We start from the raw sequence: 17,022 nt of genomic DNA on the forward strand, positions 1-17,022 counted from the left end.
ACGGTTGTTACCGCGCTAGAACAATTCAGGGTCACACGGTGGGCGTTGGGCAGACTGCTGCGATGTACGAGGGATGTTCCGGGAGTCGGCACCCGCCCTTACCGCCTGAAACCAACCAACCCCCATTTGGCGCCTCACTGTTAGGTACTGGCGCTAAACTGTTTGGGGGGACTACAGACGACGAAGGCGCTAATGCTGTCCGATGCGGTCAGGCGCCTGCAACTTTTCTGTTATGCGATCAATATTACCTTTGCAGTCTAGTGGACTCCGCCGGGACCCGATGTTACGGACAAACCGTCATCCACCCACGTAACTAGTACTGGTTCAGCAGAGGTTAAGATTAATTGTTACCGTCACTTTCTCTTTTAGTGTGTTTCCCCGTTATCTGCCTTTTCTGGATTTCCTGGTTTGAGATCATTACTACACAGTTATTCCCTTTGCCGCTGACTGTCCTGGCTTGGCTTGGCTCTTCCTTATCCTCTCTCTCCCTGCTTCTTTGGTTCCTTTGAATCTTCTCCCTTGTCTACTCTCTTTTCAAACCTCCTCGTCTTCGTCGTCTCCCTATTCTTCTCTCTGGACTCGTTCCGGTGGACATCTGCTTCACTTCCGTCCCCATCTCTCTCGCCGTCTGCAATAGTCGCGTGCCTGCATACGGACCCGGCCGTCTTCCGCTTTTGGCATCTTCCGCTCGGCTGGGTCTCTCGCCAGTGCCAACACAGCAAGTGTGTTGTTGCTAATAGCCGATCTGCTCAAACTACTAGTACTAGCCTATATCTATCAGATATACTCCCACTGGGGAACCGCCCACTGGACGTTCCCCTCCCTCCTCTTCTGCTCTCGTGCTCTCTTCCCATCCATGTATCTCGTTCAGACTCTCGACCAGAGCGCCTCGACGGGCCTAGGACGCCTTTTTAAACAGTTTTCCTCTGGATCTAAATTGTGAAGATGATGGTCCCAAGAGCTTATCTCTTCAGTTCCCTACCTCCGTCTCCGAAGACTTCTCTCCGTCAACATGGTGAGAGAACTCCAGTCACCAAGTCCTCCCTGGATCTTCTCCCCGTCCAAGATTTTGCGAGTCTCGAATTTCCATCCGAATCTTCTCCGCAGACCATGCACACCAGTCCGGTTGTGATACCCCCGAAGCGGGCTCCTCGCGTGACTTCAGTACATTCGCAGACCGCAAAGAAAGGACCAGCCACGCCGAAGAAGTCTAGAACAGTGTCTCACAAGTCGTCGTCGGCCACTTTGACTGACCGGTCCGTGCCAAGTTCGATTGCGTCGATCCTGGAAGCCACGGCAATCCCCGTGCCTCGCGGGGGCTGGACTGTTCGAGAGTCTCGCAACCGCAGGAAACTGCCTCGTGTGGATCATGTGCAGCAATTCAGCAAGCTGTTGATGGACGGTGTGGGCGATAATTCGATGGAGAGCACGGGCAACACAGTGCTGGATCTACTTCTGAGTCCCCCGGATGAGGTCGACAAGTCGACTGTTGGGAGTGATTGTGACAGTGAGGCGCCGTCTTTCTCCGCTTGCTCTATGTCCCTAGAGTCGACGCCGTCGTTGGAGCGCGACTACGACTCACCATCCAGTCTCCCGGCACCGTCTACGCCGTCAAGCCAGCGGAGCCCGTTGGAACGAAAGTTTCACCGCCAATCACCTTGTGAGAACTGCATCTTCGACCACCCTTTGCTAGAAAACGAAGTTTCGGACACGGAAGAGGATTTTGTCGAGCAGGCCTCATTGCCCGATCTGACCCCGAAGAGCCCGACACCATCTCGAACGTTCCCGCGGTTAGGATCCACATTTAAATCTAACCTAACGGCCTCTTTGCGAGCAATCAAATCCGCTGCGCAGAGTGTCTCGGCCTTTGCTACTCCTTCCGTTCAGCCGGACGACTTTCTGACCCGGTCGCTCTTTACGATCACGCCGGAGATGACGGACGACCGACGGCCTCCGCCCATGAACGAGCCGCCATCTCCCGCACTCCGACGGTACCTGAACCCAATAACGGTCTCACCAGCGGAGATGTATGCTTATCAGGAATACCCACACGAGTCCCTTGATAGCCCCAACTGCCCTGTTTCCGTGCAAATGCAAACGTACCATCGCTCGGGTAGGCGCGGCAGTCGCAGGAGCGGGTTCCACCTAGCACGCTCTGAGGGCCGCGACCGACAGCTGCTACCATTCGACCCGGAGATCCCGCCCATGTCACGCCAGCGCGAGCCGCGGGAGAACAGCGATTTCCTGCGCATGGTGGTTCTGGAGATGAACATGCGACGCAGCGGCAAGCTTCGGGACGATGTTCCGACGCGGGCCCGGATCTGGCTGCCTCCCCGCAAGGGCAGTCAGGGCCGTTATGTTCGGTATGACTATTACGAGGATGAGGATGAGGACGAGAACGCAGTTCCCTCTCGTTGGGTCGGGATCTCCGTGAGCAGTCTGTAAAACAGTGCCACTTCACCTCAACTTCTTTTTGCTTTACACACTCAATGCGCACAGCGAGGCGCATGGATTCCGGACTTGGCTATTCTTTTTACTTTGCTTTTCTTGTACATATTTTTGCAAAGATATTGGAGGCGTTCCCCTTTGGGTTAAAGGGGCATAGCGAGGCGTTTGGGAAGGGGGGAGAACCACCTATCATTTGGAATATTGCTAGAATACACCTGGCTGGCTTTAGGTAGAACAATTGCTACTATCATTTACTTTGAATATCATCAACAGACACCGCTTATGTGCGGAACAAGCCGAACACAGACAGCGAAACCATGTTGTTATCACCACCGATGAGAAAGCGATAAGTGATAAGTAACGGAGTCCGGAGTACACTACAGCGACTAAGACTACTAATTCCGGATCAAACTAACTAACGCAGCTACTAAGTAGTCCTTCTCTAGCGACCTACCTAATTCATCTAGCTCAAGACTGTCTACCAGGCTACTCTACCCGTGCAAGACTGTCCCGATACGTGCTAGATTAATCTGTATTCGGCTTAATTAGTTGGCGATGATGCTTAAGTGCGCCTTCTCGGAACATTTCCGATGGATTTAGATCATCGTAATTTGATTTGGTTTGTATATTCCATCGCTAATAGAATAGCTTTTATTTATGAACATGTTTCGCCTTAGTATGTGTGGTAATTAGTAGTAAGACAGGAGATGATCATAATTGAAAGCATGCGTATGACAGAAAGTTTATTTCATGTGGTTGTTGTTGGGTATCACGCGAGCCAAGGCGCATTACTCCGTACTACTATTATAATATTCCTTGATAATATTGTGATTATTATTATTATTTGTCGTTGTTGTTTTGTTTGGTCTTGTTTTGTTTGCGTTGTCCCCCTGATCCCCCGAGCCCAACCGCTGCATGTTACTTATGTCGTGTGTTGTGTGTCATTAGGCAGGGGGGTCTGCCAGGTAGTATTTTCGATGAGTCGAATATTATTCCTGGAGTTACGTAGATACTCGAACAAGGACAATTTATGCTTTGAATTTCACTTCCCCCAAGACAGGACACTGCAAGACAAGACAAGAAAATAATACGATCGCTGATCTTCACCCACAGGAGATAAATTATATCTGTATTGTTCCACCCCCACGGTCAATAGGAAAAATAAACTCACCACGCGGAGGTTAAATAATGGCCTGATGACGCCATGACAGGTGGGATAGAGTTCACGCCTATTGTCATCACTTGTTCGCATTTATCCAGTCATGTTGGGGTATCTATGTATGTACTGTATGTATGTATGATACTTCCCTTCGTATGTTATGTTATGTATCTTGTTCAAATTCATCGATGCAGAGATTAGAATAGGAGAGCTTGAAGAGGTAAAATAAAAATCCGGTTTTATTGTTAACTACTACCTAAGAAGGTATGATGGCTAGCTCGGGGTTGGCTGGATGATGATGGATGACACCGTGCAGGGTTCCCTTATCTCTGTCCAATGGGGAATCAAGATTACCCATGACTCTTTCGATATGAATGTCTCAGCCATCAAGTGTTAGGTTTCATTCCTTGGGGATTGCCTGACTGGCTTGGTCGTATTCCTGAGTTTGTTTGTCTAGGTAGTGGATTTACTAGTAGTAGTAGGGAGTAAGTAGTTTGTGGCCAAATACAGGGCTAGATTGCAGGGCTGAACTGGGTATTTCTGCTTTCTTTAGTGGATAATTGGCGGATGTTTTTAATACTAGTAGTTCTAACAAGTAATATCGTAACCAATCCATGCGATTGATTTGGATAAAATAGTGGCATTTATGTCCTTCTAATGGGCGTATATTCTCCCGATCCGCGAAGTTTTCGGGATGCTACCATAGATAGAACCGGAAATGACTCTTAACCCACAACAAATGGCAGAGACGGATTCGAAATGTGTATGTATTGGTATATGAGATCTCAAGATGGTGGTTGGTTGGTGGTAAGAGGTCATTGTCAGAATCCGCTCCTAGTGTGCTTTAATATTGAATCTTCCGGATTCAGTATCGGTAGGCTATTCGGTAGATAACTACTACGTAGTAGAAACGTAAGTCAACAGACTCAGAAAGCGCAACCCCTGTAAGCTTAGAAGAGAATGTGAAATCGGCCGGATCTTCCAGTGGTGGTCGTAGTCAGAGATCACGTAGGTAGAGACGATAGAGGATCAGGTAATGCCTGGCTATAGTGAGTATCTCAACGTCTCACATTATGCAAATCTATATGAGAATAGAGAGGATAGCCTTTGAATGATATATGGGATAGTACAGAGTATCTAGTATGGGAAAACTACTGACGAGAAATGAAGAGTGAATTAGCAGCATATGGTCATTATATTGTACGGCTGATATATTCTTCCGCTCCGTTATCTGCCTTCAGCTTGACGGCAGTGACCCACATCGTCGTTTACTGCTTATCACTACTAGACTAAGTACTACTGGAGGATTATCGCTACATGTATACTTGCAACCATTGAGCTCATTAGCATCCTTGCACGCAAATAAATTATTTCTGTCTTATCTGTCTAACAAGAAGCTACATCAATGTTTAACCGTGCGGCTTACCGTTTCCCGACTACCTTGTACAGGGCCAGACGATCGCCTTCAGCTCGATATTTGCATCGAGTTACGGCAGACTTCCAGAACTACGACTCAAAAGGGAATCTAGTCACTGAAAAGGTCCCTGTCATTGCCGGTGATCCAGGAGAACCTACCTTCTGGTGTATCCAGAAGTCGGCAGCGCTTTCCGTGCTGCTGCAAAGAAAGAACATATCTCTGCGCCTGTTGCGGACGTTATACCAACATGCAAACTGATGTTCTTCCATGAATCGCAGTATTTTGGGTTTGGTGAGCATATCTCAATTATTCCGGTCGTCATGCATCCTGTTTATTATATATGTTAATAACTCGATATCAGAAACGCCCAGTTATCCCCGCCTCTACGCCCCAACGCACATCCCATGCCAAACAGAGTCAAGTATATCCCCTGCGACTTTGTGTCTGGATGGGAAAATGCATGAGTTTGTTCTAGATGGGACTGCAGATGGTATACAAACACATCACATGTTTATGATTGGATGAACACTAACATTGACATAGCTCAGTTTGCTTATCATGCAAGCGCTAGTGCACAGAATCTCAAGCATGTCTTGGAACAGTTGAAAGATGTGTGAAGGCTACTTACTACTTTTTATTCGAGCACATCTAATGCACTAATACTTGTCAATGGCCCTTCTTCATTATAATGATGATAGGCATGTTTCGCATAAATCAGATCATATCTTAATGATGCTTGATACTAACCTTGATTTTGCCAAAGAAACCAACTTAGCTCGATTGCTAGAGAGTAGGTGTCGCATGTTATCGAATGTTATCTGAAACATTCCGAACATTTTTTTTTATATCGCTTAAGGCAGGTTAAGTATGAGATCCAGATTTTACTTGGGGTCGAGACTCTACTCCTTGTTGTATAAAAGGCCAGTCTCTTGGTCCAAGCATCAAGCGCACGACTGTGTCGTCAGTGGTGTCAAAAGCAGTCACTTCATCACATGATACACATAGTAGTACTTTGTCTCATGGAGATGATCCCCAGCATCTAAGTAAGAACTATTGTGAACTAGCTACCCATTCTCAGATAAATAAGGAAGTAATCAAGCAATATATAAACAATACAAGACCCTGGATTAAGTATATAGCCAAATCACCTTAATCTCTCTTCTCTCCTACTATCCACTCCAGTACAGAGTTATGCACTATCCACCGAAATCCATCAAAAGAAACTACCTGTAAGATTATCGTCAGTTAAACGGTCACAAGACCATAACACGAACAGTCATTCCACATTATTAATCAAAGATGAGCTTATACGATCCACAACAGCTAATCATGAAACGAATCCATGTCAATAGCAAGCCTTTTTATATTGTAGTGATCTCACTACTACTCGGTGGAATCATTACCCATAATTGATTGATACTTACATCATAATATACTATTCTCAGGTCTTGACACTAATATATCATCACTAGTCAACTGAACCAGAATAGTATTCATCCACGACTGAAAAATATTCCCAGAAACCCTTCAAAATCAAATCCATTGATTACTTTGCAGCCTACCTCACTCCAACTCATATCAACCCAGCAAACTTCCCCGCCAAACGGCCCGTCGCGGCCCAAACAAACAGGCACAAAAACAAACTTTACAGCCGCCAACAAAGCTCCATCCAGACTGGCTGGAGATAAGACCGTCACACTCCTCCCCCATCCTCTCGTTCATCTATTATAGTTTTTTTCACTGTGACTGTGGCGGTCAGACTATTGGTGGGACAGGGGTAGATCCCGTGGGGTGGAGAGGTTGTTTCTCCGGTGATCCATCGTGAGTCAGAGATAAGCACAACCCCATGTTCAGCCGTGTATGGGGTACATATCCGTCTATCCTACTCACCTTCCTACCTACCTATCAACTTGATCTTCATGCATTATTCTTCTTTTACTTGAGTTTATCCTATGCATCGATTGTAAAGCGTGGGGTGTACAGAGTAATGACTGACTGATCGGTGCACATGCAGCCATCATCTGAGAGATCACAATACACCAAACCAAGCAGAGGAATCGAGGATAGGCACAAGGTTGCACCGATGGCTGCGTGTATACCCGAGCTGATAAATCCTTGGGGTTTGATTAGCCCCTGCATTTCGGTCGATCCTGTCCTTGCTGCCTTGTTGGTTTTGTTGCTTATCTATCCGTAGTGGTGTGTTCTGCCGGAGTTGATAGATCGAACCTGTATGTAGTCTTTGTAAGTAATGGAATATATTACCGTCATGGTATGGATCATCTATCCTTGGTAAAGTACTGATAAAGTACCTGGGTGGTATTAGGCTGTGCATCGTGCAGGCTAAGATTCTTAGACAGCGTACTTTTGGCTAGTTCTGTGGAAAGCAAGCATCTAAGCTTTTTAGTAGCTTGCCACGATGTAATTATAGCTGCTGGATCCACTGATGGAGGTCTAAATATTGTATCTATTCAACTTGGTTAGATATCAAGGTCTCATGATTATGAATACAAGTAGTAGATGCTTTCTCATTCTGGATACTCTGATGATACTCACATGCTCTTCTATTGCAGTGACACCCTTCACATACTTTCTTAGTCCAGCGATGAGTCGGAATAGTGTATAGTATGGAGTGCTAATATCCTATAGTATGCAAAGGGTATGGTGATAGAGGCCACATTACTCGTCAAGTATACTGATATCATGAATATTAGCTTGTGATGACGGTCAAAAAAATTATTGTGGATGAGAACGGCGCTGCTGCCCCATTCGCTTCGGTTTGAAGCTCCCGTTGCATCTATCTGATAATCTTACTGTGAATTGGAGTGCAGCAAGGAAAGCAATGATCAGGATTCCTTTTTTGTATGTCTTTTTGTTCGTCGTTAGTTACAATCAGGAAGAAGATGAGGCAACGGATCGGACGAGAAGGTGGGAGGAGGCCTGCCTTCCTTCCCATTGTGGAAGGAACGCTGCAGCTGCTTACTTTCAGTTTCAGTCATAGTTGGTTACGTTTTGAGAATTGTTGGAAGCCTGTCTGACTTGTCATCTGTCTGTTCGTCAATTACTGGCCCTTCGATGTTTGTGTGTTGGACTGAGGATGCATTGAATTGTTTGAGAGCCGTATATACTGTCGACGGAAGACCTTGGGAGCATGTGACATGACAATGATCGAATGCTACGAGAATTCTACGAGAACGCTTGAATCTAAGTATGAAGACTGTTCTTTCATGATCTAACTATACAATCACTATTATACAACACGCCAGCGCTCATCACTTCAACGTGCTCAATAAGTCTGTCTACGACTTGGATGTGATCTCTGAAAGCTTGCCCAAGATTGCGGTGAATCGTTTCGAGATTCCCCACGACGAAAGGCCAGCAAGTATCCGACAACCAGCTTTGAGGGTCTCCACTGGTCCTTGCGGAGCACATACATCCCCAACACCGGTCAAGACAGCTTTCATGCCATGGCCTTCGCGCACGAAAAGTTGGGCTAGTTCATCATCGCAGGGTCTGTCGAGATGAATAAATAGAGGTTTTTCTGGCATGCCGTGTCCTGCTTCACGGCAGCTCGTCATGTCAGATAGTGAGGGGTAGCATGCGCCATACGCCCATAAAAGTAGGGTTGCCAGGAAGACTGCGACTGGCTCATGGAACGACCGGCTTGAGAAATCGCGGGCATGTCTTAGCACTGCGCCTGCGTGTACAACTGCCAGACGGGCCTTGTACTGGTCATGTTTGACCCAGCGTAATATGTAGTGCCATTCAAGGGTCTGTTCGCGTTCATGCCAATGGGATTCTTCCATTGCCAGAGATGTTGCGAGTGTCCGCATTTCACGAAACGGGGCAAGGAGAATTATACGAGCCAAATGGAGATGCAAGATTGTGGGATGTTCGAGGCCAGCAGACCTGTTTACTATGCTGCCAGCAGCCCAATGGAGAATATCGAGGCAGTCACATGCACTGTTGCGCCATTTGGAATACGATGGTATACCAGGTAGCCATACAGAGCCAGATGGGAGTGCAGAATGCCGTGACTGCTTTTTCGAGGTTGGGTTCCAGAAGGATAAGGGGCGGCGGAAGTAGTCTCCCACCTCCCACATACGGTGATATAACGCGTGAATGAGAAGAAGCTGGCTGAACTCTCCGAGATCAGGTACAAGCTCCTTCTCGATGTACATTATAAGGACGGCATCATAAAGGGAGGATTCTTTCTGGTCTTCAAGCCAATGTATTAGCCGTAGATTAGAGCTAGAAGATAAAGACGAATGATACCTGATATTCCTCTCCGTACTTCTTCCCAGGCCTCTGGAGATTCTGCCTCCCAAAGAGCTTCATGGGAAGGCAGTGTTGCTTGGCTCTCGTCAAGAGACAGCAAAGGGCGCTTGTCAAAATGGTATGCTATGGTGCAGTCGAGAAGCTATCTCCGGTTAGTGTTAGACCTCCTCAACGAAAGCAAAGCACGTACCCATATCAGGTAGCCTGTACGTCTTCTGATCTCATCCCCGACCCAGGACACCCAGCGCTGCTCGTTCGTCTTCCCGTTTAAAGACTGTATAGGTCTGTGACCAAGAAGTTTCTCGCGGTTCACAAAGCCTACCAAATTGCCAAAGGTATTCAACGCCAAAAGCCTAGCCCGTTCATCACAACTGTAGAGTATCCCAACGCAGTTGAGGATTGATGCTTGGAGAAGCCACACTGGTGCTCGATCGACAAGATACTTTTCTTCCTAGAGAACCATTATTAGCCAATGATGGATCACCCGGTATCAAAGGACTGTCTCACCTCAACATTCGTAGCGCGTCTAAGAAACTCATGAAACACCGGTGCGCACTCAATCTGTTCTTGGGAACCAGCAAAATGGCAACCAACGGCCGACAAAGCTAGCACCACTATCCAATGACACTTGTTTATATCGAACGTAGGAGTGTGAAATATTGGGTAAACAGGCTGAAAATGCACAAAGTATAAATCAATAAAGCTTGACAGTGTCTCCGCACCAGGCAAGTGATCGGTTTCAAACTTTGGATACAGTATACTCTCCACGCAGCACAATTGATTGAATGCACTGCGTATCCTCTCATATGTCGATGGTTCAAGTACGTGGCGATAGCCATTCTTAATCTCGTTCGTGGCATGGTCCCTCGTCTCTGTAGTTTGAGGGAACAAGTATTGACGCCGGGTATTCGCTTGCTGCAGCTGTAACGACGCATCCGCGGAAGCGGCACATAATAAAGACCAAGAGTCCTGATTCAGTCTAGAGCTCGATGAGTTCGGAATAGCACCATCCACTGAGTGATTTCTAGCACGCCGGTTCAGATGTGATTGGCTTGGGCTTTCGGTGGTACCACCTAGAGACGTGTACCCGGATGGTGTCTGAGAGACATTTTCTGACACCAATGAGCTACTATCAGCACCATGAATGGCGGATGGATACCACGAAGCTTGATTAAGGGAGGTATCTAGAATTCCGGAGGTCTTTTGGTAGGTATTTGTCGAATGACGGCGGTTGCTAGACACATTACCAAGGTTCTGAGGCAACCAGTTGATTGTAGGAGCAGTGGTCTGATCCAGTAAAGGCTGTATTAGTTCCATTGGTACCTGCTGACTTCCCACTGTTGGCATCATCGCTATCCTATTAGAGCTTTTGGCGGACTGGAGTCCCTCAGTTCGGTGAGCGGGTTCTGTCATGTCTTCAGTCGATGTTGCGATTTGTGAGTATAACCCTTGTGTTCCCGCGTCACCATATTGCACAGAAGGGACCCGCATCTTCTTGACCTCTCTAGTAGAATCGCGCACGGATGAGAAAGTAGAATTGTCTTCGGCGCTGGAAGTTTGCCCATTCATCCTGGTCTCATCCGAACGCCTGTTTCCCGGTTCTATATTGTTGTGATCTGCGGTCAATTTAGATGAGACTGCGTTGGATGCATTCGACATGGGCATCTGTAGCTGAAACTGTGTCATCTGGTAATGAAAGGGCGGCGGCATTGATTGTTCTCCATTGCGTGAAGGAGGCAAGTCGGTGCCATTTGTCCATGTGGTCTGCGCCAGATGAGAAGATTGATCGTACGATGCGTCGTTTCTTGTAAAAGAGGGCTGACTCTCCTTCCGCGTCTTTGCCTTCGATCGTCTCTCGGTCGGATACTGACATTCCAGGGATCGACTCTCGCAACGTGCGCATGGCGAGCCCCCACTGCATCGTACCCTTGCTATGGCGCATTTATAGCAAGCGCGGAAGGTTTTGACGGTGATCCGGTGCGTACGATCCTTTCCCCCTTCCATTCCAGCATTATGATGACTGAGTTCGTGACGATGGAGAGTATCCCTAACGACGGTGTCAGTTAATACTGCATCCAATAGATTAAATCCGGTAGATCAGGGGTCGTGTAAGATTTGCCAAGATCCTAAACAGCATTGGGGTACAAGGTTATGAAGGACTAAGCAGGGGGCCATACGTTCTGGAGAAATGTCGGCCACACTGCGCACACTCGAACGGCTTCTCCTTTGTGTGACTGCGAAAGTGGCGCTTTAAGTGCTCTGGCCTTCGAAAGGTGCTTTGGCAGATGGAGCATTTAGTCTGACCAGCCCCTGTCGAGCTCTGCGGTGCGTCATGGTTGTGGTTGCTGCCGCTGCTGCTGCTTCTGCTATCGTCTTTCGTCGGCTCTTCGGCCTCAGGGCGGGTCACGGTTTCTATGTAATCATTAATCTACCTGCACGCCAGCGAGCCACTACAACTGCACATCCCCTCATTTGTTCCGCAGATGAAAGCAGGTCTGATCTCTTACCTTGCCCGACATCGCTGTTCTCCGGAGACATGGCGTCTCATGGGCGGTTTTCCGTCGAGAAACAACCGAGGGAAGTCTGGCATGGCACCTGAGGTTACTGATGGAATCAAGAGCGAGTCGAACACTGAACAGCATCCCCGGGAAGTCTGTAGACAATCACCATCGTGTCGCTCTCAGGGACTCCCGTCGCTGTGGTCCAGGGGGTTAGGAGGGGTGGGAAAGAGGTAACCGGGAAGCGAGAATCGGCGGAACGTGGTCAGACAACAGTCTGCGCTGGACAGTCGACTAGTAGTGGAGGGAGGAACCATTGGAACCAGGTCTGGCTGTTAGTGGAGTTTAGAAGGGGAGAGGGAGAAGCGGGGGAAGCTGGAGGTTGACTTGTGACTGGCGGAGGAGCCTCTTTTAGTGTCTTTAGCGCCGTTATTTCCTCGCGGGGCCCACGAACCCATCGTCCTCCGCGTGGGCGCCAATCGCCTTGATTGGAGGGGTCCCGAAGGTTTAGATTAATGTTGCATGTCTTGCCCAACAATTTGCGCCCGGATCCTGGGCATTTAGACCGAAGGTCGGTTAATTACGCCTTTGAGGATCGATGACCGAATGGAAAGCTGTTGGTGTGAATGTACCCTCAAACAGGGAACCCCATCAGACACAAAATAGTAGAGAAAATCTTAGTACGCCAGATGATGACACCCGTATATACTACGTACTTTAAATCAAATTCAAAACCAAATAATAATTATTGATCTTAGACAATAATAATAATAATAATGATAATAGGGTTTGCTCCCCCGAGTCATGTAGTGTTGCCTCCTCATCCCTCAACGACGAGCATAACTGTATATGGAAAGAACACTCATTCTTCATGGTTGACGCCGAGACCCAATTAATCTCTCATTATATGCACTAGTTCGTATGGCCTCATACAACCTAAATAACCACGACTCGTGGATATAACTTGCATATGACACGCGTAAAAGTCGTGAAGGCAAATGTCAACACCACCACCGAAACTGTCGGACAGAGTTTATTGCGATGCATATAAGCGCCATCCAATCGATAGCGGTGCTTAGCAAACCCACATGGTGGTCGCCTTAACCATAATGTGTCATGGGGTGATATGTCAGATTCTTTTTTTCTGCTGTCAGATATAGTTTTGACAAATACTTGTTTCCTTTTTTTGTACTATATTGAAATCATACTATTAAGTTAGTACTTTAGGGATGCGGGAGCGTCATCACTCGTCATCTCCCCGAGTTGTTATATAGAATATACTAGTTGTACGGCCGAACAAAACCGATATCAGTGCTCCATCATTCAGCATTTTCAATAAACTCGGGAAATCCACTTACACAGATTGATAGGTAGTATTCTGATAGACTAGAGCACTTGTATATAATTAGTGGGATTAGTTCTCAAAAAAAAAAAAAAAAAAAAAAAAAAAAATTCCATATTATCTGGTTTGTCTGTTTACTCACCATTAACCGCAAGTAGTTATATGATGTTAGGGTGAGGAAGAGACGCTAAACTTCGGACGGCCGAGAACGCACGGACCCATTAGCTCAGCAGACTTGCAGTCAGGGTGTCCGTTGCCTTTTCTGTATCTCAACCCGTCCAAGAGTTTCAACAACGTACTATTGAAGTGTGCCCATTGTCCTTTTAAAGACTCTTGTTGGTGCCTTTTGATTACATAAAGTGATCCCGCTGTGGTCGCTGTCCGCCCCCCGGATCAAACCTAAACTACCACTCTTACGACCGCCGCAGAACCTTGGGTCGGGGGATCCCCATGAATGGCAAGTCCGACATCAGCTCTGGATAGCCGGTTGCCTCGCCATGCATCATCGGCACATGTTAATAGTACCGTGACAGCCCTTCAAGGAGCCACAGCTGCGTTCAATGCAAATCCTGCCAGCAGAGCACGGTCACCTATTGCCCATTATAGGTCTGGCGCATCACCCATGGAGTCTGTAGGGGTCAGCCACAATAGTCCCGAAATGGTTCCGCCTCGCAACATTCAGACGCCAGAATTGCCCGAAAGTGGCTCAGTCAAGGACAAGATCGGGAAGTTTAGTGCCTATCAGCAGCAGCCCTCTAGTCTGAAAGATGCATTCGGGAAAACTCCAGTCAGCATAGGGGCGAATAGGTCACGCACTCCGCAGCAGATCGCTGCCCAGCTGGCCGCAGGACGATCGACGCCAGGTGAAATCATTGCCACGCATACGGGCGTCAGCAGGACGCAAGGTTCGATGCCGAAGCCTTCAAAACGCAGTGATGACAACGAGGGTCCGCCGTTGCTAGCCCCGAAGCCGGTATGGGCTACAAGTGCAAACTCGGCCTCGTTGGACAAGCTCCTTCACAGCGAGGCCAATTTGCCAATTAGAGACAAGTCGCTCCAGCGAAGACCAGTAGCTCAGATATCTCCCATAGAGGCAGCAAAGCTGGCGGCGAAGAAACCTCGTCCTCCACCCGTGCCACGAAAACCAGCTGCGGTTGTCACTGGTCCTACCTCAGTTCCTATCAACGTACATTCCAAGGGCCCAGTGAGTCCAGAGCAGACCTCCAAGAACCACTCCTCACGTCCCCTTGAGGATACTACTATCCCTTCCAACGCTCCGCCAGCACTTCCTCCCCGAACGGGTGCTTCGTCCGTGCCCCGGAAAGACCTGACAAATCATCGACGGCTTTTAGAATCCAACCATGGGTCTCGGACGCGACCATCGACACCTGGCACTGCATCGCTGTATGCTACATCACTGAGCAATAGTACTACGAGTTTGCTGGACAGCTCCTCAGGGCGGGAGGAAGGGGCGTTATCGGATGCGGTCGTGGCCTCGTCCAGAGCATCGATTCGGGCTTCACAGGAAAGGAAAGTCCCACCGCCCCCACCGCCAGAGCGCCGGGCGAGGTCTCGATCAATCAAGCGATTCCCGCATACTGCCAAGGGAGAACACACAGATTCCCCTAGTCCATCCACACATTTACGACAGACCCTCCGCGAGCCGACGAAGATCGCCGAAGATGATGAGGGGTACCAAAGGCATAAGCATCTGCTTCGCAAGCATCCGCATAAGCATCACGAAGGTGATCGCAGAAGATGGCGGAGTGAGATTACGGAGAAGGAGCGAAGGCGGTACGAGGGTGTCTGGGCTGCGAACAAGGGATTGTTACTTCCACCCTCGCACTTGAGGGTCCCCGAAGCGTACCCGCCGGAGTGCTCCGAGATGGTGGTCAATCTGGTGGCCGCTGACATCTGGTCACGTAGTCGCCTGCCGCGGCATGTGCTAGCACAGGTTTGGGAGTTAGTGGACGGGCAACATATTGGTCTTCTGACCCGAGAGGAATTTGTGGTAGGGATGTGGTTGATCGACCAGCAGCTGAAAGGCCACAAACTTCCACCCAGGGTGCCCGCCAGCGTGTGGGGAAGCGTCAAGCGGATATCGGGCGTTCACATCCATGGTCTTCCTCCTGCCTGACGAAGATGATAAATCGCGGGCCTTGATAAAGGAGTGGGGACATGTAATAAGCCACGATGGAGAATCCACGCCGGTGCCTTGTGGCTAGACGATCGCATAGTTTAATAAGATTACGCTAGTTAGGAAGATTTCTTGACTGCCTTGTAGGAGCGGGAAAGCTCCCCCCGATTGAACATTATTTGCAGCGTGCATGGGCCACGGAGAACCGGCTGTGAGCTCGGCCGCGTTACGCCCGAAGATATTCCTTGTTTGAGAGAGGGATAGTAGGTGCCGGTGGCTATTTTGCTCATTATTCATGGAGACTAGTATGGATGCTGAGGAGGGACAGATGCAGATAGGCTACCTACCTACCTAACTAGATCCCCGTAGTAATCTCCCGTGAGGAACCCAGCAAAAGGAATTATTTACTTACTTGCTTTCGTGCGTGTGAAGATTTGAAAGTGCAGGGTGTTATTATAGGCCAAGTACTTACAGTAGTCGCTCGGGGTTTCTGTGGAGCCCGTAGATCGATCCGAATTTTGCTCTCCCCCGCCTTCTCTATTTGGTCTGGGGGGAGGAGAGAGTGTGTACGAATAGACGAATGCAAGAATGCAACTGGGAGAGTAGAGTAGACTACACCGTAGATAGATAGTCTCGGTGAAAGATGCCGGTCTGTGACAGGGGTGCTTCGGGAGAAGGAGAGGGGAGGGGAAATCCCCATTTCCAGGATACCAGACAGCCGCCCCTCCCGTCGCCCCGATTCAAACCAACCTAAGAGAATGGGGACCTGATCCACCCGGACTGACGCGAGATCAATCCATTCCCTTGACAATAGTACCCAGAAGGTACAAGTGGTATGTGAGTGGTGCATCCGGTGCGGTGACCTTTTCCGGTTCATATCACGTGATGGGCTGAGACGGGCTGCTGATCGCCCGATGGGGAAGGAGACGGATGGCGAGTGTCAGGCACCGCCACTCGCTGATGGTCCCCGAACGGTAAGTTAGTACGTACGTAGGTAAGTAGTACTTACTGTACTAGTAGGGGGAAGAGGGCTAAGAGGGGCAAAATGAAGGAGAAAAGGAGGGATTGAGGAAATTTTTCACAAAAAGAAGGAAACGAAGGTAGGGTAACGAATCAAGCAATGCAGCAGCTGCAGCTCGTTAGTAGCTGCAGGCCCTCGAAAAAAAAATAAAGACGCTGTCGCAAGTTCTAGATAGTTAGTATAGTACGTATATTGTATGTAGTCTGGTTACTTTTAGTCCGATCTGCCCCCAAACAGCCACACTTTCTTTTAGATCTGTGACCCATAATAATAATGTTGAAAAGAAGAAGAAAAAAAAAATTCAAAATCAAATCAAAATAGAAAAAGGAGAATAAAGAAAAATAAAATAAAAAATTCAAATACATATTGCAGAAAAAGGGAAATGAAAAGGTAGGCCATACCAGAGACACCCAAGAGTTCAACGACAGGGGATCGACGATCGTGATTCGAAGAAATGCAGCCGACCCGGCGTGCATATTTTCCACTAGAAGGACTAAACTAATCGGGGGCCCCAGTTTGAAGCGCCACCTTACGCTGGCCTGCAATTTGACTGGCCTTCCAGCAAGCAAATCCCGAACGGCCACACTTCGGGATTTGCCTCTTCGGGCCTGGGTTGATGATTAAGCCGTGCAGGGTTCCCTTCAGCTGGAGGTCATTGACGCTGTGTATACCAGTCCTCCCCATCCGTCGATTTGCATTAAAAAGGGCCTGACACATTGGCTCCC

At 48.3% G+C, this 17,022-nt stretch overlaps 3 protein-coding genes across 3 annotated transcripts; 2 read left to right on the top strand and 1 right to left on the bottom strand.

Moving 5' to 3' along the window:
* Positions 1–945: 945 nt before the first annotated feature.
* On the top strand, positions 946–2,445 carry AKAW2_31347S (uncharacterized protein; the record flags this gene model as incomplete). Its single annotated transcript, XM_041687962.1, has 1 exon — positions 946–2,445. One exon carries the CDS (start codon positions 946–948, stop codon positions 2,443–2,445), a length of 1,500 nt encoding a protein of 499 aa, XP_041541794.1.
* A 5,875-nt stretch (positions 2,446–8,320) lies between these two features.
* AKAW2_31348A (putative C2H2 transcription factor) lies at positions 8,321–11,837 on the bottom strand (the record flags this gene model as incomplete). The annotated part of the gene is made up of 6 exons (XM_041687963.1): positions 8,321–9,240; positions 9,297–9,441; positions 9,490–9,750; positions 9,807–11,346; positions 11,477–11,711; positions 11,807–11,837. 6 exons carry the CDS (start codon positions 11,835–11,837, stop codon positions 8,321–8,323), a joined length of 3,132 nt encoding a protein of 1,043 aa, XP_041541795.1.
* Positions 11,838–13,593: 1,756 nt separating this feature from the next.
* irs4 lies at positions 13,594–15,276 on the top strand (the record flags this gene model as incomplete). The annotated part of the gene is made up of 1 exon (XM_041687964.1): positions 13,594–15,276. The coding sequence occupies one exon, from the start codon at positions 13,594–13,596 to the stop codon at positions 15,274–15,276; it is 1,683 nt and encodes a 560-aa protein (XP_041541796.1).
* Positions 15,277–17,022: the final 1,746 nt, after the last annotated feature.

The sequence above is a fragment of the Aspergillus luchuensis genome, chromosome 3 (genome assembly GCF_016861625.1).
Source record: "Aspergillus luchuensis IFO 4308 DNA, chromosome 3, nearly complete sequence".
In the NCBI taxonomy this organism is placed as follows: Eukaryota; Fungi; Ascomycota; class Eurotiomycetes; order Eurotiales; family Aspergillaceae; genus Aspergillus; species Aspergillus luchuensis.